The 20,356-nt window shown below is 36.3% G+C and overlaps 1 protein-coding gene across 1 annotated transcript in view; it reads right to left on the bottom strand.

Annotated features, from left to right (window-relative positions):
• Window positions 1–20,356, bottom strand: part of rasa2 (RAS p21 protein activator 2) — a 41,095-nt gene that overhangs the window by 18,964 nt on the left and 1,775 nt on the right. The window contains exons 2-7 of the mRNA XM_084409442.1: window positions 11,705–11,828; window positions 8,799–8,905; window positions 8,617–8,711; window positions 5,381–5,457; window positions 485–568; window positions 165–237 (exon numbers count right to left, since the gene is read on the bottom strand). Coding sequence (XP_084265568.1) covers window positions 165–237; window positions 485–568; window positions 5,381–5,457; window positions 8,617–8,711; window positions 8,799–8,905; window positions 11,705–11,828 — 560 coding nt within the window. The remainder of the gene's footprint in view (window positions 1–164; window positions 238–484; window positions 569–5,380; window positions 5,458–8,616; window positions 8,712–8,798; window positions 8,906–11,704; window positions 11,829–20,356) is intronic.

The raw sequence follows: 20,356 nt of genomic DNA, 5'->3' as shown, positions 1-20,356 counted from the left end.
ATATGGCTAATGCTACAAATGCATACCGCATCCACAGGAAATCATAACTCCGACATGATCAAAATTAATGACGATCCCTTTTTAAGCCATTTGGGGGGGGATGATTTAGACTCACAAAATCAACGTTCATGAACTATTACTGAATGAATGGATTAGGGCTGTACCTCAAAATGAAAGGTCTCCTCAAACTGAGGGTCGCTGGTTTTCTTCTTTACTTTCGTTTTTTTCTGGTCAGACCTGAGAGAGAGAAAAACAGAAAGACAGAGAGCAGGATGTTATTATTGAATCAGAGCGGATGTTATGTACTCATTTCAGCCTAGATCGGTGACAGAGGCCGAAACGATCTTATGACTGACTGATTTAGAAACAATCACAATAATGCATTTTGACTGTTTTCAGTATTTCATTAGAAACCATCAGGTTTCATGAAAAACCTCTGTTCCTTTACAGTAAACCTTGTGATTTATAATGTTTATGAACCTACCTGGCGGGCCCTACAAGTGCTACTGTGGCGTACGGGTCACAGTTCTGTCCACTTATCAACGGCAAACCCTGACACGCAATTATCCTGCAAAAGACACACACAGAGCCTGTTACTGAAAGTAACATTAAATATCAAACAGCAGAATGCTCTGTCCATGTGTGATTAAACAACACACCATTCAAGTCAACATCAAACAGCATTCTTAACCAACTTTACTTGGTTGACACATTTCCAAGTGAAACAGGATATTTAGGCTACTGTTTTAGGCTATAGTCTAAACTAAATAATGCCTAATTAACTATTTGGCCTCTTCCCTTGAAATTAAAAGCACCACTATCACAACAAGATCATAAACATGTATTAATAAAGTAAACAGGGTACATTTTTTATGCCATGTTCTCCATCCTGACCAGTACTATGGATTTTTATTTGACTGTTTATTTATAAGAATAATACTTTTACTCAGCAAGGATGCATTAGATTGATCGAAAGTGACAGTTAAGATATTTAAAATGTTACAAATTATATATATATATATTTTTTTCTATTTCAGATAACTGCTGTTCTTTTGAACTTTCTATTCATCAATGAATAATTAAATTTTGTATCACATTTTCAACAAAATATTAAGCAGCACAACTGTTTTCAACATTGATAATATTAAGAAATGTTTCTTGAGCAGCAAATCAGGATATTAGAATGATTTCTGAAGGATCATGTGACACTGAAGACTGGAGTAATAATGATCTGATGATTTGATCACAGGGATAAATTACATTTTAAAATATATTAAAATAGAAAAAGAGTTCTTTTATATTGTAATTTTACTTCAAAATATACATAAACATTTTATGTGCGTCACAAAAGTAAAGGTGTTTGTTTCACTTTTTACCCAAAAAACTAATTTTCTGAAGAAAATAAATAAAATAAAAACTTTCATTTACTAGCGTTGCGTTCGAAATCGCATGGTGTACACTGTACAGTAAGTACTACATTTGGTTTGAAACTTTGCAACCATTAAAAAAGTATGTTATATATAGTATGAATGAAATTTGGACGTACTACATCCCCCATGTTGTCACTGTCATCTGACCTATCGCATCAGTTACTGCCATTCACATCTCCTTTCTCCCGTGGCCTCATGGGATAGTAAAGTGTCCATCGACTGCACACTTCAGAATCTCAGCAGAAGTAGTAGGTCATCCTGGGACCTTTTCGCCTACTGTTTTTCGAATATTATGGGCCAGATTTACTAACAGCTTGCGCCAGCACAAACCCTCTTTTGGCTAAAGACACGCAGTGAAAAATTAGCACTGAAAAGGGGTGGACACAGTTATGTTTGTGGCTGACCTTATTGCATATGCATTTGTAGGACTTTCCCTTTCAGACACAAAATTTGTGGGAGGAGAGTATTTAAAAGAATCATGCAAGGTGATTTACTAAGGTTTGCGCTAGTCAATTTACCGCTATTTGCGGCATTATTTAACGCCTAAAAAAAGCATCATGGTCTTAAACCAGGCGCTAATTTGCGCAGCTCTTGGTAGATTGCGTTTGTCATTATGGAAATGATCCGGCTGCGTCTGTGTTCTTTAATTTGTGCGTAGTCAGTAGATCATACTATATTTAGTAGGGAAGTATTTGATTTCAAACGCACTGTATGTTTTTGCAATTTGCAATAACAGCAGGAAGTACAAAAATACAACATGATTAATCCATACACACACTTAGCCGGAAACAAAGGCACATAGGGCAAAACATGACACTTGTTTGGAGATTTTGTGACTCTAGAGTGCAACAGTGACCCACTTTTTCAGCGGTGTTGGTTCTGGAAGTATTTTTCCATTCGTCTCTCCTATTAGGATTTCAAAAAAAGTCTTTGATAAAGTGTTATAAGCCATGAACGGAGCCAATGAGCTATGAGGTGAATCATAACATTACAAACTTTGATTGGACAAAAATACAGCATAATCGATTTAAAAATGGTGGAGAAATATAAATCTACTCATTTAAAAATGTTGATTATAAATAAACAAATAAAAATATGCATGTATATTCAAATATTTAAGTATTTTGAGAGCGTAGGGAGATCGACTGACTCGATTACATTCGGGCGGGGCTAAAAATATATTTTGCCGTGTTTTGCTTGTTTCAGCTCCGAATTTTCTGTACAGCATCATGGGCAATGTAGTTTTTCACCACGAATTCCAAAGTTAAACATGATTATTTTAAAACTAAGTTGTAATAATGTGGGATGACGGCTTCAACAACCTTGTAGCTCAAAGTAAGGCTGTCTTTAAAGGTTTATAAGTTATCGTTAAAAATGAATTTCCTTAATGGAGTTTTTACTTCTGGAACCCGACTGTTGCACTCCATTACAAGTCATTCTCCAAATTCTGATAAAATCGTATCTATATTAGTTAGATAAGATTAGTTATTGTTGTAAATTCTTCTGGTTCAAATGTCACCAATGTTTAATACATGCAACCATACAACCAAATGTTTGCATTTGCAAGGCACGTGATCAACAAATGTAATATATAATGCCAAAGTAGCAGCTCAGTGAACTGGCCCCAAACCCTCTCAGCCATCCTTATTGTTGAACCCTGATGTTGACTTTGTCAGAGGTTCCTCCACGTCACAAGTTAAAATATGAATGAACGAGAGAATGAGACGATGAAAGAAGAACGTGCATAAATGAAGGTGTCAGATAAGAAGGGTGAAAGCAGAAGCACTGCCATCCAAGACAAGAAGTAATTCACACTTGTAGTCGTCATGGTGACAGCCGTGAAGCGGTGAAGGAAGGTGAGAAAGAACGACAGAGAGGGAGAGAGCATGAAAGAGAGAAAAAAGCAGTGTGTCGGCAAAACAAAACCACAGAAACAGCGCAGTGCGGGCTTCCTGCAGTCACGGCATCGCTTCCTCTTTCGTCAACCTGCTCTGTGGGAGAGTGTGAATGAACAACGATGGCCAACATTAAACAGAGATGCACGTCAGCAACTCTATATTGAGTCAGACCATCTTTCACACCATTAAAGAAAACACACAACCCTGTAGTGGTGTGAAGATGAACTTCACAGGTATTCTCGCCCTCCCAGACGAGACACACCACTGAAGTTATAGTTCACAGCGTCCACATGTCGCAGAATGCGTACTTCGCGTATACTGCACGTGAAGTACAATGATGTCGGTTAATGGTCACATGACATGCAGGAAAATATCAAATATTTCATCTTATTTACTTAGGGTTGCACAATTATGTAAAAAAAAACAAAAAAGTGATTATTTTATCATGAGCTGCAATTGGATAAACATTTAATCTTATAAGAAAACTGAAATAATACATTATTATTATTTTGGAAACACTTTAGTTAACTATACTTCTAAAGCGACAAGGATGCACCGATATGAAAATTTTAGCTTATACCGATAAACGATAATGCTTTATATTTGAAAGCCGATAACCGATATATTGGCCGATAAATCTAAATCCAAATTTTTATATAATTTTTGAGAGCCTGATTGCAAAAACAAAAGTCTCAACATTAAAATCCATGTCCCAAGCACACAATTATACTGTTCTCATTATTATTTTATGCAGCCTATATGACAGCACGACGTTGCACGTAACTGTATTTTCAGTCATATTTTAAGCAATTCAAAGCCATCATGGCGAACAGTGCGCATCTGAAGCGTCTCAGCCGAAGGAAATAATACATTATTTATCGGCTTTAATATATCAGCCTAATATTCTTATTGGGTCAATGACGATAACATTAAAAATGAACATATCGCCCGATACCGATATATTGTGCATCCCGATTAATAATCTTAATGTTCTACATTTACTAATACGTTTTTCAAATCTAAAGTTGTATCTGTTAACATTAGTTTAATGCACTGTAAACTAACATGAACAAAAAAATAAATGTATTTTATAAACTAACATTAACAAAGGTTAATAAATGCTGTAATAATATATTGATCATAGTTAGTTCATTTTAACTAATGTTAACAAATAAGACCATATTGTATAGTGTGTACACCATTATTTAACTCAAATGATAAAGAGACAGAAATATATTACTATTGTACATATTTGATAATTATACTTTTTTCAAACTAAAAGTTACAATGCTAATATGTCTTAAATTCTTGAGGGTTTAATGTTTGAAAGAATTTACTTGGGCAGAAAACCACAGAAAGTCTCGTTACAAATATGATAAAATGAAGAAACCTTGTCCACTGTCCACAAAAATGTAGGAAATGATGCGAATATGAAAATAAAGTGATCCTGGTTCACACTGTTATACGCAGCATGCAGAGATGGAGTTTCAATTTTATTTTGACCGCCGTCCTATTTATTCATTGATTTGTAAGATTTCATTCATTTTAAGATTTTAATTTACATTAACATCATTGAGCCATCATTCAGTATAGTACTAACTAGAATAGGAAGGGATTAAGGAATAAGTAGAATAGAATGTTTCTTCATGAACTCACCAACCCACTGCAGACAATGGATACTACTATAATATGGATATTGGATACTGGTAAGACATCTACTATAATATAATGAAATATAAGTGATATAGCCTACAGTATATGCTGTTAAAAAAACAAAACAAAAAAAAAACATTAGAATACATCAAAAAAATCCATTCAAAATACACGGTTGCTTTTGAATGGCCATCAATGGAGAAAGACTAGTAAAGACTTCTACCAGCGGGAAAGAGGCCCTGCCGACTAGCCAAACCTTGACTTCTTGATATCCTGTTTCACATTGAAGTATGTAACGTTACAGAAGTGCATTGGGTTGTGAATGCCGATTCATGTTGTGCTGCTCAAACACATTTAAAAACACACAAACACATGCATTGACTGACAGGTATCACTTACTGAACCACAAGCTGCTGGCAGACGGATCCATTCTCTGTGATCAGTTCATTCAGCTTCATCTCTAAATGAACCTTCCCCTGTCAAAGTAGAAAGACTTCTGTCAAAATATCCAACACAGATGCAATTACACTTCATTAGAGCTATTTATAGCATAACTCATATATAACATCATCTATAAATTATCTTCGTGGGGACTCTCCATAGACAATGATTTTTATACTGTACAAAACGTATATTTACTTGAAATACAGAATGTGTTTTGAGGGCCATGGCACTGAATATAAACTTCAAAAACATTTAGTGTCTGGACTTTTATCATGATGGACATGTTTATGATATAATATGCTATATGTTGAAATCACCTATCCAGCCAGTCAAATTTGTTGAAGCTGATAATGTCAGAATGAGAAAGAGTGCAAACATAGGAGAGGCGGGAAGGAAAGGACAGGGAGGGAGAAAGATAGAGAAGAAAACGACATAAAAACGCCCACATACTCCTACGCAATATTTTGTGCAAGTTCCTTTGAAAAATGACACCAGGGAACGCACCAATAACTCAACGTTAACAGATGTCCAAAGCAGACAGATACTATATAACTACTTTTTAAAAATATTTTTTTTAATGCAATATGAAGTGGCAATCTGCAAAGAGGCAAAAATCTTTTCATAGAATCGTTTCATCTAATCATTTATGCCTGCAAAGTAGAGATCTGTTTGCAACATACAGTACATTTACAATATCTGTTAATCGCTAGTTTTATAAGTATGTGGAAATACTGGAAAGAAACAACTTGTTTTGTGTACATAATTTGTTTAAGGTTTTTGGAGCACGAAAGGGCTTTTTGAAAACAGAAATGGAGGAACGTCTTTCTTGTGATTTCAGCCAGTTCAGGGCGGCTCTGAACGTTATCGGATGTAACTGCCACCCACCTTTTTCTCGTCCTCAGGGTTAAAGACACATCAACCACAGTGCTTAACCACTGTCGTAAAATAACGCTGCAACATTTCAACTCTAGGGTTATTCTGGATTTTATTCTAGCATTTTGGCAATATTCTATATTTTGATATCTGGTTTCTTTTGAGTGCAAAAATAGCCATGAGCATGTTTTTTTTTTTTGGTAAAAAAATGTCAATCAAACTGCAATTTTTGCCCAGCAGATCACAAATAATGCAAGAATTGCAATACAGTAGAAATCAAGTTTTGTTTAAATATTTTGTTCCAGTTTTTTACTAAATGTATGCAAAATACTGATAAACTGAAGTGAATAACCTTTATTATAAGCAACAATATAACAATACACTGTAATAAAGTTAAATTATTTTAATATAACAAAAAATGACAGACTTCCCAAAAACAATTCTGTGAGTGAAAAATTACTGAATCAGAGTTTAGAAACTATTAATTGTAAATATGAATAAAAAATGAACTGAAACTAAGTTTGAACTGATTTAGAGAAACTCAGTTTGATAAAAAAAACTTTTTTTTTTTACACGACTTATAAATTATAAAACGTATTAAACAATGGGCAACACTTGCCGACTTTGTAAATGGTTACAGAGAAAAACCGGGCATCGCACACTAAACGACTGGGGATCATACACTAACAGAACATGTTCGAACACAAACTCAGTACAGAAGAACACTTTGTCGCTTCAAAAAGTTCATAAAGAGATCGTAAAACTAATCCATTCAAATTTTCTGAAGAGACACGATCGCTTTATATGATGAACAAATTGAATTTAGGCTTTTCACATATAAACATTTATCAATTCACACATCAGTTGTGGTAAACAGAAGCTCAAGCATGTTCGCTTGACGTGCGAGAACCAAGGAGGTTCATTCTTGTGTGTAATGCAGTAATTTGAGCTTCTGCAAAAACCAATGAGGTTTGTTCTTGCGCGTCAAGCAGGTTCAGTTGAGCTTCTGTTTATGTTTGCTGATCAATGTTTACATGAGAATAAAAGCCTAAATTGAATCTGTTCAGCATATAAAGCGATCGAATACCTTCAGAAAATTTGGACTAAACCACTCAACTCATGATTAGTTTTACCATCTCTTTATTAACTTTTTCAAAGTGGTGGTTGTAGCTGTCAACGGAGGGTCAAATCTCTCCGATTTCATCAAAAAGATCTTAATTTGTGTTCTGAAGATGAATGAAAGTCTTATGGGCTTGGAACGACATGAGGGTGAGTAATTAATGACAGAATTTTCTTTTTTGGGTGAACTATCCCTTTAATCTACTTTTGTATTGTTATTATATTTGTATTTGCAACACTGGTAGACAGAGGACAGCTTCGGCTTCAGTAGCAACGCGTCATACATTACAATATGTGCTCTAAAATCAGCTCAAAATATCAAACGTGTTTTAATATGCTCCAGCTTGATGGAATGATGGAATCAGTCAGTGCCCCTCTTACATTACGCAATTTTCTGTGAAGTCTGTCAACTCACACTATCCAAAATCTGCAGACTGGTGCACACTTTTAGCAACTATTGTCGACTCTTCTAGACTGCAAATCGGGGCAAAAATCTGAGCAACAGTCATGTAGTGTATTCCAGTCTTAAAGCGTCGCTACTAAAACATCTTGCAATTTTGCAAGAAACTAGCCAACTGACACCGTTTAAAACTAAACAAATAGAAAGCCAATTAAAATTGTACAATATTCACAATGCCACTTAATTACATCATCGCAAATATATTGCAAGCATTCAAAATATTGCCAAATTTCAATTAAAACCGATGTTATCAATACACATACAAATGTAAAAAACACTTGGTTTAATTTCCTTGGTTGGCAAACTGCTATTTGAAATTGCCCTCCATTGTACTTTTTTTCTTTTTCAAAACAGACTTTTACAAAACGCAAATTCCTTTACGTAAACACTTTTTGTTTCTGATACAGTTAATCCACACCCACTGCCCCCGGTTCTGCTGAATAGTGAACCATACTTGTGTACAAAACAGATCTGTGCATACACCATACACAAAAACAGGATGTGGAGTTAGGCCTTCATCTGCGTTCAAGTCATTGGACCACATATAAGAGCTGACTAATCATACATTGATCTCATTGGGTATAGCGAGGCAATGAGTAATCATAAACTCACCCGATTGGCCCAAAACCACGGTTGGAGACTAACCACAGAAGGGAAGTAAGGCTGTGTATTCATGTGTTGCTCTGTTGGGTGTGTTTGTGTGCTGAATAACTTCAATGCCATCTAAATGTTCACTCACCTGAACTTCTGAGTTTGGATCCACGGGTTGTAAGTGAAACCAGTTCTCTTTCCCGCAGTACTTATACAGATCTTCCTTCCTGATGGCTACTTTACCTACAAACACATACGCAATCTTTAGTTGACATGTACACTGTGTATTAGTCTTGTACATGAGACAAAACAAGGGCGAAAGATACTGACCTACAGGTAGATCCCTTATTTGGAACATGGTCTTGGCGTACACGTAGAAGGACAGGCATTGGAATGGGCGCGGGATTTCGAAATAGAAGTCCTCGCCGTAGAACGGACTGAAGCAAAGGACAGAGACCGTTAATCACAACCACACCAGTGACTCCAAACACAAAACTGCAACAAACACTGCATTAGAGGAGGAGAAAGATATTACATTTTGTATTAAAAAATGACAATTTTTTGTTTTGTTAATCTTATCTAAAGTTGTGTGTAATATTCACACGGCCATGATATAAAAAATATTTCAGAATTGGAGGACTTTAAAATGGTTTACTTTTCATTTGATTACATTTTAAAAGATTAATTAAATTGTTAATGCTTTAAGTTAAAAGACAAATCTAACATTTCATAAGGCCCAATTATTGTAAAATAAAAATAAATAAATTCAGTTGTTAAAGTTTTATGAATTCAGTTGAGAAGACATTCTTTTTGATTATTAACATTTAATTAAACTATTAAAAAGAATTTTGGAAAAATAACCATAGGTACCTAAAAATATATATATTTTTGTGAAACTTTTAATAAATTGTTGTTAAATTTTATGTCTCATAAATTAAATTTTAACAATCTAATTGATCGAAATTAACCATTAAAATGGATTCCAGAAAAAAAAAAAATGTAGAAACATTAAAATGGAAAAAACTGAGTTTGGAAAGAAAAATAAGATGTATTACTATTTCATAGGGCCCTATTATATGTCATTGACACAGTTTGTGACACCACTTAAGACACCATTAGAAATGTATGAGTTTCATTGCATTACATAAATTATTTATATTTATATTATAAAACAAACCTATATAAACAGATAAATTATTAAATAAATTAACTATCAATTATAATACATATAATTAAAATAAAAAGAACTGTGACACTTTGTGGTTGTTCAAGTTCAATGATAGTAGATCACGTTACTACAAAATGTGGTTATTCTGCTCAAGGTTCCAAATACTTTTTGGGGTCAGTGTCAGATTGTCATATTAAAGAGTAAAAGAAATGTCCAAAAGGTTTAATATGCAAAAGAATTACTTCTTGCTGTGTGACTGCAACAGTTAAATACCTCTGCTGAGACTTGAGAGGAGAATGCTCATCCACCCACACACACTCCAGCTCTCTTACACACACACACACACACACACACACACACACACACACAAATTACACACTCATAGCCCACGCACTCAAGAGCGCATGCGCTCCCACATACATTCACACACGAACAGATTCTGACCTCCCCAACACTGCTACAGGTAAAGCACTCGACTCGAAATACTGAAAACGTGGCGACACGGCACACACGAACAGCCTCAAATTCAGAGAGTGTTTCATAATAAGCCAGATGAGAGAAAGAAAGATTAGGAGAGGTGAAGAAAGACCTTCTGAGAGAGGCTGACTGCAAACGAGTGTGTGAACGAAAGACAAGAAGTGCTAGATAGCAAGTGTGAGAGAGAAAAGTGAGGGAACGCGTAGGTGGACACCCTTCCTTAGACACAGCCAACAGAGCCCTTTGAACAGAGGGGGAAAAAAAACCAGTTGTGAAATACCACGAGAGGAAAAGCCTTCAGAAAGAGTGTGAGAAAGAAAATGTGCCTCTTTCAATGACTAGACGCTTTTGCAAACGAAAATGTACACAGCGTAATATCGCCAAACACAATGTACGTCTGATATCAAGATGAACCATCAGGCAAGGCAAATCCGGTGCGGAGTGGAAGGTCTACTTAGAGAATAATGTAAAAAAAAAAAGAAGGTTTTAGTAATGTCAAAATTGTAATTAAAGTATTGAAGCTCAGCACACATTTCCCACACCGTTCATGTCTCAAATCTTGCATAGAAAACTATCTCAGAGACTTGGGATTGGACTGTTTTGACCACCCAGAACACCCCAGCAACCTGCTAAAACACTCAGAATACCTTAAAGGGATACTCATGGGGTTCCAAACCTGTGTGACTTTCTTTCTCCTTTGGAACACAAAAGAAAATATTCTGAAGAACGTTTGACCGTTTATGTCCATACAATGAAAGTCAATGGGGTCCAAAATAACTTCAGACTCCCTTTTTTATTGTATGAGCAAAAAAAAAAAAAGTACATGAGGGTGAGTAGATGACCGAATTTTCATTTTGGGGGTGAATTAATATTATCATTTTAACATTTAAAAATGATCATGTGCTAGCTAATCTAAATGAATTGAAATCCAAAATATTATTTAACAATCACCACACACCAGCAAACCTCAACTTAAAGTGATTTTACCTCTTCACATCACTTGGATTAAAGTGCGTGATTCATGTGGATTCATTTTACAATGCTTTTAGGACCCTTTTGAATCTTCTAAGTTTTGGTTACCTAGACTTTCAATGTGGGGCACAGAAACCTCTCAGGTTTCATTAAAAATATCTTCATTTGTTTTTCAAAGATTAACCAAAATCTTATGAGTTTGGAACAGCATGAGGATGAGTAAATGATTGTGTGACCTATTCCTTTAAGTGTTAGATCAGGTAAAAATTAGGGCAACAATTGTGGGTTATCAAGTTTTACAGCATTCTAGCGGCAAGGCTTGGGCAGTTAAAACCTATTCACGTTTTCTTTTTCTTTTAATTTTTGTAATATATGGTATATTGAGCAACTACTGTGATGGATGAAATAAAACAACATAAAAACGCAGTCTTTCCGCTTTTGTTCAAATTACGGGTGTACGTAACAGAGTAAGAAAAAAAAAAAAAATGTAGACCTGCATTTTTGAGAAGCAGTATGAAAACCACATATATGAGAAGTGCTGTTCTTTTAAGATACATATCAACATCAGCACGTAGTTTGCATGTGATGTTTGTGTGCTTATGCATGTTCACCATCTCACCTTACACTCTTCTCGTAGACTTTTGTGCGGTATACTTCCTCCTGGTCCAAACTGATTGTACAGAAGGTGCAGAGGTCACGGAGACGGTTCGGACCTGAGCTCGGACCCAGATTCTTTGCTTCACCTGCCGAGAGGAGAATAATGTGTGTGTAAGAAGGCACTTGTCTGAGCTACGGTGACAGTTTTCCCAGAAATGTAAACGAAAGCTGCCTAAGGACATTCTGCGTTAGATCATTCGGAAATAACATAAAATCATTTTTGGTACATCTAAGCATTGCGTTTGAATATAGAGGTTTGTCAGTTGTAGGGTCGGCGATGTACGGCCACTAATACACACTATCGCTCGCACACACTGGCAGGAGCGCTGTGGTGGTGCATAGGCTTGAGGCGGATGTGGCCGCTGTACATGGAGCTCATCTAAGATGTGGTTACAGACGAGAAGCATTAACTTCCTCCCAGCATGCACTGGGGCTTCCAGGAGAGCGCTGATTCAAAAGATCAAATTCAAAAACACACACATACACAACCACACATATTAGTGTCAGAGGGACGACGTGGCCATAACTGATACGGACCACATCAAACCAGGATGACCGGCTAGAGAACGCAAGAACGATTAATAAACGCATAACTTTATCTCAAATTTTTATTTTCAGATACTCTGGATTCTTTATTGTGGTTCGCAGCTTTCAGTTTTAAGTCTCTTCTAAAATCACCACAAAATATAGCACTTTTTTTTTTTTTTTTTTTTTTATGAAGCCATTCATAAAATGCGATTCAGCAGTTCTTATTTAGTAGAGACAAACCTCATGTTCTAAGAAGGTGTGCATGTCATATTTCATCGCAAAAAACTAAGATTTGTATTTTGCATAAAGATAATACAGCCTATTTTATGACCTGTATCATTTTGTAAAACTAAGTGTAAAATTTTTATATCAAATAATCAAAAACCAACAATTTCCTCTCAAATTCTCAGTTCTGTAATACAAAAACAAAATATTATTCTCATTACCATAATGCAAAATAAAGTGTTAAGAAAATGTTATATAATATAAATATAATTTTTGTTTCACTGCATGTTATTTATGCTGATGATGAATACAGATAAAACAGGATGATTATCATTAATGCATTATAGTGATAATGAGTTCTTTTTTTGTTGCGAAAAGAGAATACGGTGGGCAATGTTGAGTGTCAAGAAAGTCTTAAGTCTTAAAAATAACCTTAATTGTCAGCATGCAAAATACTAGTTTCTTCTTTTGGGCTGAAATATGACTTCATAATGTGTTGATGACCCTTTAAAATTCACCCTACAAGAGATGCATATATTCTCATTAGGGAGCAGAGACTGAATGCACGAAGTCTGCAACATACACCTTTAGCTATTACACACTCTCGGTTTCCGGCACACACGCGCACACACACACGCGCGCGCACACACACACACACGCACGCACACACACACACACACACACACACACACACACACACACACACACACACACACACACACACACACACACACACACACACCTCTTCCACCGGAACCATTCAGAAAACAACAGCAAATACAACCCAGAGCAGCTCATAATGATGCTCACAGTCGACACAGATAAAGACTCAGAGGAAACTAAACTCCCGACAGCACGCTGCCGCAGGGAGCCGTGATAGCAGCCAATGCCCTAGAGTTAACCCGCTCTTCTCACACACATACACACAGGTGTGATGAAGAGAAGCCAACATGTGTAGCACTGTATGCTTAGCAACGGAAGTGAACACAAACCACAACCGTGAGGCCTGAACAAACAAGATACACAGGCGCTTTACACACATGCAGACACTAAACACTGGAGTTCCCTACATGCTGTGTACTCGCACACATTCACAAAATGGTGTAAAAAAATGCAACCATACTCATACGTGAAATAATTTGGGCCAAAAAAAACTAAAACAAAAACCCCAGCTAAATAATGCAGAACTGAATTTTTCCACAGAATTGGATGGTCATCATTTACTGTCCACACCCGTCATTAATGTTCAACACATCCTTGGGCTCTTGCAGGATTACATATTTTGCCTAATCTTGAGAGCTGAAAATAAGAGTGTCATATTCTATTACATTTTATGGTATTTCAATGGATCAGAATTGCACTTCAAAATCAATGTAGAAAAAAGGGGAAAACATCTACTGATTCCATTTGCGTTTTTATCGACACAAAAGCATCGGTTTTGCTATAGTTACAACTGTGTACAAAGCAAAACAAGACAAGACCACAAACACACACAAAACAAACAAACAAACCAAAACATAACCATCAGTTTTGGAGTACTTTTGGATACAAAAAATAAAAACCAAAACAATAACAACAACAACATCTTTTGTTTTTGTTATGTATACAAAAACTCTTTTGTTTGACTAGACAAATAAACACCAAACACAAGAATAAACCAAACAAAAAAGAAAGACCAGACATAAAATAAAACCGCCTACAAGAAAAGCTAAACTGCTGATTTAACGACAAAAAAACACCATATTATTACTTAATCAGAATTTGATATTACTGAGCCTTTATTCACAACAACTTGATAGTACCCATTAGGGTTCATTTTAGGCAGAAATACTCTGATGGCAACTGACAGAAACAGTTTAAATCTATATTCATTAATACTATTAGTAAACAGTCCCGTGAGTGACATTGCAACAATTCGTTAATATCACATTCACTCTTGAAGGGGATTGCATCACTTCATTAAACTGGGTTTAGTGGTAAAAGACCGTTTAGCGTTAGCCGTGTAAGCACTGCGCACTGCTAAGGTTGTGTGAGGTGACGGCGTCAATCTGCTTCAGCTCTTTAAAGAACTATTAATGTCTAATCCCAGTGCCACTGACTGTAAAAACTTAAGCGACTCTTGAGCTCCGAGCTAAGCCCTCCTGCCCTGAATCACTCACAGCCAGCCCCAGAGACCCGCTGTGACACCATCCCCAACTGCTTTCAGAGAACTGAACATAGACCCGCTGGATAGGCCGGAAGGGGAAACACAGAGTTGGTTAGTTTTTCACGCCAATTTAGCCAGGCTCATAATCATTTAACTTTGCAACGTCCTTGGAAAAAAGTACCTTGGAAAGTACTGAAAAGCTAACTTTAGAACTAAACACAGGCCGTGTTTGGACCTGAGTGCTGGTCTACAGTTTGACAGCATACTGACTATTTTTTAAGAGCACGCGTTATTCAACTATAAACGTTAGGTTAGCCATCTCAGAAATAAATTGGTTGTTACACAGCTTGAATACTTGTTTCTGATTGGTCAATTTTGACATTCAGCGGTCAAATGTTTTAAAAAAAATGGCTGATATTCTACATAACTGACCTTTTTCCCCCAGAGTAACCGATTTCCAATTGACAAAGCCAGTAGCTGTGCTAGTTTCATGTGTCGTGTTACTCTGTGGTCTCTTACTTCTCGCAAAATAGAATAAAATCAACACATATCACTAACACTATCGCTTACACTAGTAATGGAAGGTCAAGTTGAGTGCACTGCATTGTGGGATACTAATACATGCATTGTGTTACACTGCACATTTTGGCAAATGCAGCTGGACATTATGGATGGTTGCTCACGCATTCAAAAAAAAAAACTGACATTCTCTGCACAGTATACACACACCGCATATATATGAGTGTTCTAAACATAACCCTAGTGTCCTTCCCTCAACCCCTGTGACATCTGAAAGTATGAGACACACCGGTGTGTCTTCTGCTTCAAGGTTCAGCGTGTTCTGCAGACCTCAGTTGGTTGTTTGAGTTACGGTTGGCTTTCAGCTCAAACCAATCTGGCCTTTCTCCTCTGACCTCTGGCATCAACAAGGCATTTTCACACACAGAACTGCAACTCACTGGATATTTCTCTTTTTCGGACCGGTCTCTGTAAACCCTAGAGATGGTTGTGCATGAAAATCCCAATAGATCAGCAGTTTTTGAAATACTCAGACCGGCCCGTCTGGCACCAACAACCATGCCATGTTCAAAGTTACTTAAATCATGTTTGTTCCCCATTCTGATGCTCAGTTTGAACTTCAGCAGATCCTCTTGACCGTGTCTACATGCCTAAATGCATTGAGTTGCTGCCATGTGATTGGCTGATTCGATGTTTGCGTTAACAAGCAGTTTAACAGGTGTACTTAATAAAGTTGCCAGTGAAATTGTGTTTATGTTTATGCTATTTACATATATGTGTGTGTGTGTGTGTGTGTGTGTGTGTGTGTGTGTGTGTAAAGTGTGAAAGTAATACTTCTGCTTACTGGTATGATTCTATGGATAGTTTTTTATGTGTTGCTCAAAACTATTTGCAACAAAAAATAGTTATTGTGAAAGAAGTATGAAGGCGCAAGAAAAGGATGAGGTTTGAGAGTGAATGAAGTAAGCGGTCAGAAGGTTATGAGTCAATGAGTGTGAGCCACAAGTTTTAAACACCAACCTCAGCTTGTTTGCTACGTTTAAAGACCCCATGAAACCACTCGACGAACACAGTTGAAACAAGACTTTTGGGGCGAGACATATCAAAGAGCTTGTTTTCTTTTTAAGAAAGCATAGCCTACAAAATCATGACGATTTGCTATATGCTTTTGCTAGAGAGTATATTATTGGAGTAAAATTTGGACACACCCATGAGTACAAGATGAGTCAGCAATATTTCTAGTCTATTTCCTCTAAAAGAGAAAGACAACTTTTTTCAATAGAATCATTTCATGAACGTAGGATAACAAAGAAGAGAAAAACATAACCACGACTAGAAAACAAAAGGTCGTATGGTGGTTTAAATATTATAGCCTATCATGTTTGTCTACCAAGTACTGAAATGTCTAATAAGAGCGTCGGAATTGGTTGACACAGGAACAATGTGGCCAGTATAAAGTCGCAAGAGTGTGTTGTAAGATGGTCCTCATAGAGCCAGCCCTTAGTTCAGTTCCTCTTTGCTTGCTGTTATTAGTTTACTACTGAATGCTTCACAGTTCTCCAACACATCACAACATGAAAACATTTCCTCCTGCTGTTTGTATATGTGCACGCACACCTGTCGATAGCCGGTGCTGGTGACCACATGTAAATGTGGCCGTTTGTGTGCAAAAAGAGGGGGAAAGAAAAGAAAAAGATAACATCAGAGTGAGCAAAAAAAAAGTCTTTTAGTCCATGAGGATACCAATTACACTTTACAATGGAAAGATTCATGGCTCAACATCACAAAAAAAAAAAAAAGTTTACCAATGCTAAGGTATTTTGAGAGAATTTTAGGTTTCTAAAGAGTTTTTAGCATGTTTCTCATGCGTTCTGGGAATTTTATTGAGTTGCTAAGGTTGTTTTAGCATGTTTGTAAGGTATGCTGGATGTTGCAAATGTGTTATGAGTTGATTTTAGCATGTTGTGAGAGTATTTTAGCATGATGTGAGAGTATTTTACCATGTTGCTAAGGTGTTCTGAGTGGTTTTAGTGTCTTTAGTATCATGACATATTCTATTAAAGGCACAGTATGTAAGTTTTGCCGCTAGAGGTCGATTTTTTTAAACAATAACAAAGGTGTAGCTTCAAGCATGATGACGCCGTGAAGGAGTGTGGAATCATGGGAGTTCTCGTATTCAACGCCACAGCCGATGGAAAGCACGGGACTCGGGCAGAAATTATGTTCATGGGTGAGGTAATGTTTTAAAGTTTTATTAACGTTAACTGTGGTATGAAGCAGGGTGGGGCCGAAAGCCTGGGACAGTCATTGTTTATGCATATTTTGATTAAAGTTACTTTTAAAATTACATGTCACGTTCACCTCCTTCTTCCCTGAACTTGAACTTTGTGAGTTACGTTTGGTCGCTTAAATTCACATTATTTTATTTGAACAGCCGCAAGTGCTGAGTTACTACTCACACAGGTCACTTTATTTGACTAATTAAAATTGTGGGGTAACAAAGCGCTGTTTATTTGGCCCAAACCATCGTACTAAAAATACGTCTGAGTGTGTTGAAATTTATGTTAAAACGTTGCTCTGCGTTCGCTCAGTGGCTGGTATGAGACACTTGTCGCACACCGCAGTAACCTAGATCGATATTATAATATATTAACAAAAGCTGGATGACTTATGTTGCTAAATGGCATGCAATACATTTTAAAATATAGCCTATTGAATGGCAGAGAAAATGCTGTATTATTGTTTCTACAAATAAAGCACTTTCTGATTTTGCTTTCACATGACAAAATAGTGTTGCCTCTGAGGCATGGTATAAACATGTTACTCACGGTAAATCAAGAAACCAAGATTCAAACAGTAAGACTGTGTTGAACTATATAACAATGATTCGTTTTCTGTCGATAAGAGTATCCAAACAGTTGCTCACCTGTCTAATAAAACACATAATGTATTAAAGCGTCTTTGGTGTTTCCATGGTTTCTACGGAAATCTAGGATAACGCGGATATGACGTCATTGCAGTGACACGGGCTGTTACACAGGTTAAAATAGCGGAGTTCTCTAGAATTCTAGATTACACTCTTAATACAAGAACAATCCCTAAAAATAGGGCCCAATATACTGTTAATGTGAAGGAATTATCTGTATTGATTTTTCACCTGTATTGTAAATGACGAATTGCGTTATGCTGTATTTTAGAGTTGAAGTAAAAAACGTAAACTTAACAGAAGAGGTACTGGTAATTTTCTTCAGGACATCATCTGTTTTTCTAAGGATTTTCTTTTTCTTACTGTTTAAATCAAGTATGACTTTTCAGAGAAGCTATTCAAATCTTTATATGCTAATTTCTCTGTGGAACCTGACCTTAAAACTTGGTCTTGGCATATTTGTTAGTGATATATTTTGACCATGTCCACGGGCATATTGTGGCTTAAATCTGAATTAATACTTGACTTTCTGTTAAGCTAAGGGACTTACTTTAGCAGATTAATATTATTGCAGGAATTAAATTAAATAATGATAATAATAATAAACGCTACATGCACAGAATGGTTTATTTTGGTTTGTCAAGGCCGTAACCCAATTTTTTGGTTATGCTTGGTGTTGACATACCTCCCGATTAGGACACTTGCGTGGACAAAGCCATCACTGCAGTGTGACGCACAGCACACCGTGGCCTACGTACAAAAAACTCATAACAGTCATTCTGAAACAGTGGTGTGCTTTTGTGAATGAAAAAGCCATTGAGCTGCATTCATTCACCTCACGGACCAATAGGCAGTAGCCATTATTAGACAGAGACATAACAGTTGTTGTCAACCAACTACAAAACACTAGACGACAAATGAATGCCCTTATCCTTTCATAAAAATAGGAGTGGAGCAAACCACACCATATATTTAGCCCAGTGTGTTAATATAGGACACACAGACTAACAGCACAACTAAAACAGTTAGAAACTGATCAATTGTTCAGGGTCACGTGTGTTCTGGACAATTTGATTTGATAACACATGGGACATGTGTTTGTTTACAGTGTGTCCTTCAGTCGGTATCTCCCTGATTTATCCTGAAGCTCATCTTTCCAGTCAGGGCAAATAAAACTCTGAGTGGGAAGTGGTTTGACCGAAGACTTCAGTTGTGTGTAATTTAAAAAACAGTTCTTCGGAAGGCTCGGGCATTTTTAAGCAACCAGAGGATTATCCTAAATATATATATATGTTTGTTTTTTTTTTTTAAGCATGTGTCAGGTTTTAAATTATAGGAAATTCAGATTAGATAATATACAAATAAACAGTACCTGATTTCTTTCCAAAGTATTTATGAACAAGAGAGAAATTATTTATCAGTATTCTGTCATTTCCCTAAGGACTTTCCCAATTATCTTTGAAGGTATCTTTAACTTTAATGCACTAAACATGACAACTACAACTATTTTTCAAATGTTCTGTCAGATCATATGAAACAAAATTGTATGATTTTTACATACAGTAGTCAACATTTGAAGTGGATCAAAGTTATACATGAATTTTGTACAATACCCGTTCTTGTCTTAGGACAACTTTGATTCACTTTTTTGATCCACTTCAAATGTTGACTACTGTACATGTCTGAAATTTGAAACTACATCCACATCACAAATATTGCTATTGTCATTTGTATCACTTTACTCAACACATTATCGGAATTGACCAGAGGTTGGAATTTTCAAGTCTCCAAAATGCCCTAAAAGTCCCAACTACTAAAAACACCCCCATTGTAGACAGCCGTTTCAGTACAGTGGCAAACGCGGGTTACTGGGTGGTTACAGTAATCAGAAAAGCCTACCCTCATCCAGGTGGAAAGATAAAAGCGATGTCTTTCACACAATCAAACGCATTCACACACCGTTTTAAAAATGGCCATTAAGGTCTATACATATGTATATAAGCCCTTAATGGCCATTTTTAAAACGGTGTGTGAAAGCATGGGGTATAAATGGAAATAAAACTTTTGAACAGAAGTTTGTTAAAAATAAAATGTTCAACTCTTTTTTGTATTACATTATATTGTACGTTGTTCTTTTTATACTCTATACTTCACATGAATTATGCAATATCATTTGGATATGAGGCTTCCAGTGAGCGATGATTTACCACGAAGTCACTTGCAACACAGAAGGTTTCAGTTCAATTTTTTTTTTTTTTTTTTTTGGTGGG

Source organism: Rutilus rutilus (genome assembly GCF_951802725.1).
Source record: "Rutilus rutilus genome assembly, chromosome: 5".
Classification (NCBI taxonomy): domain Eukaryota; kingdom Metazoa; phylum Chordata; class Actinopteri; order Cypriniformes; family Leuciscidae; genus Rutilus; species Rutilus rutilus.
The sequence above is the reverse complement of the archived record's forward strand: the minus strand, read 5'-3'. Positions and strand labels throughout refer to the sequence as shown.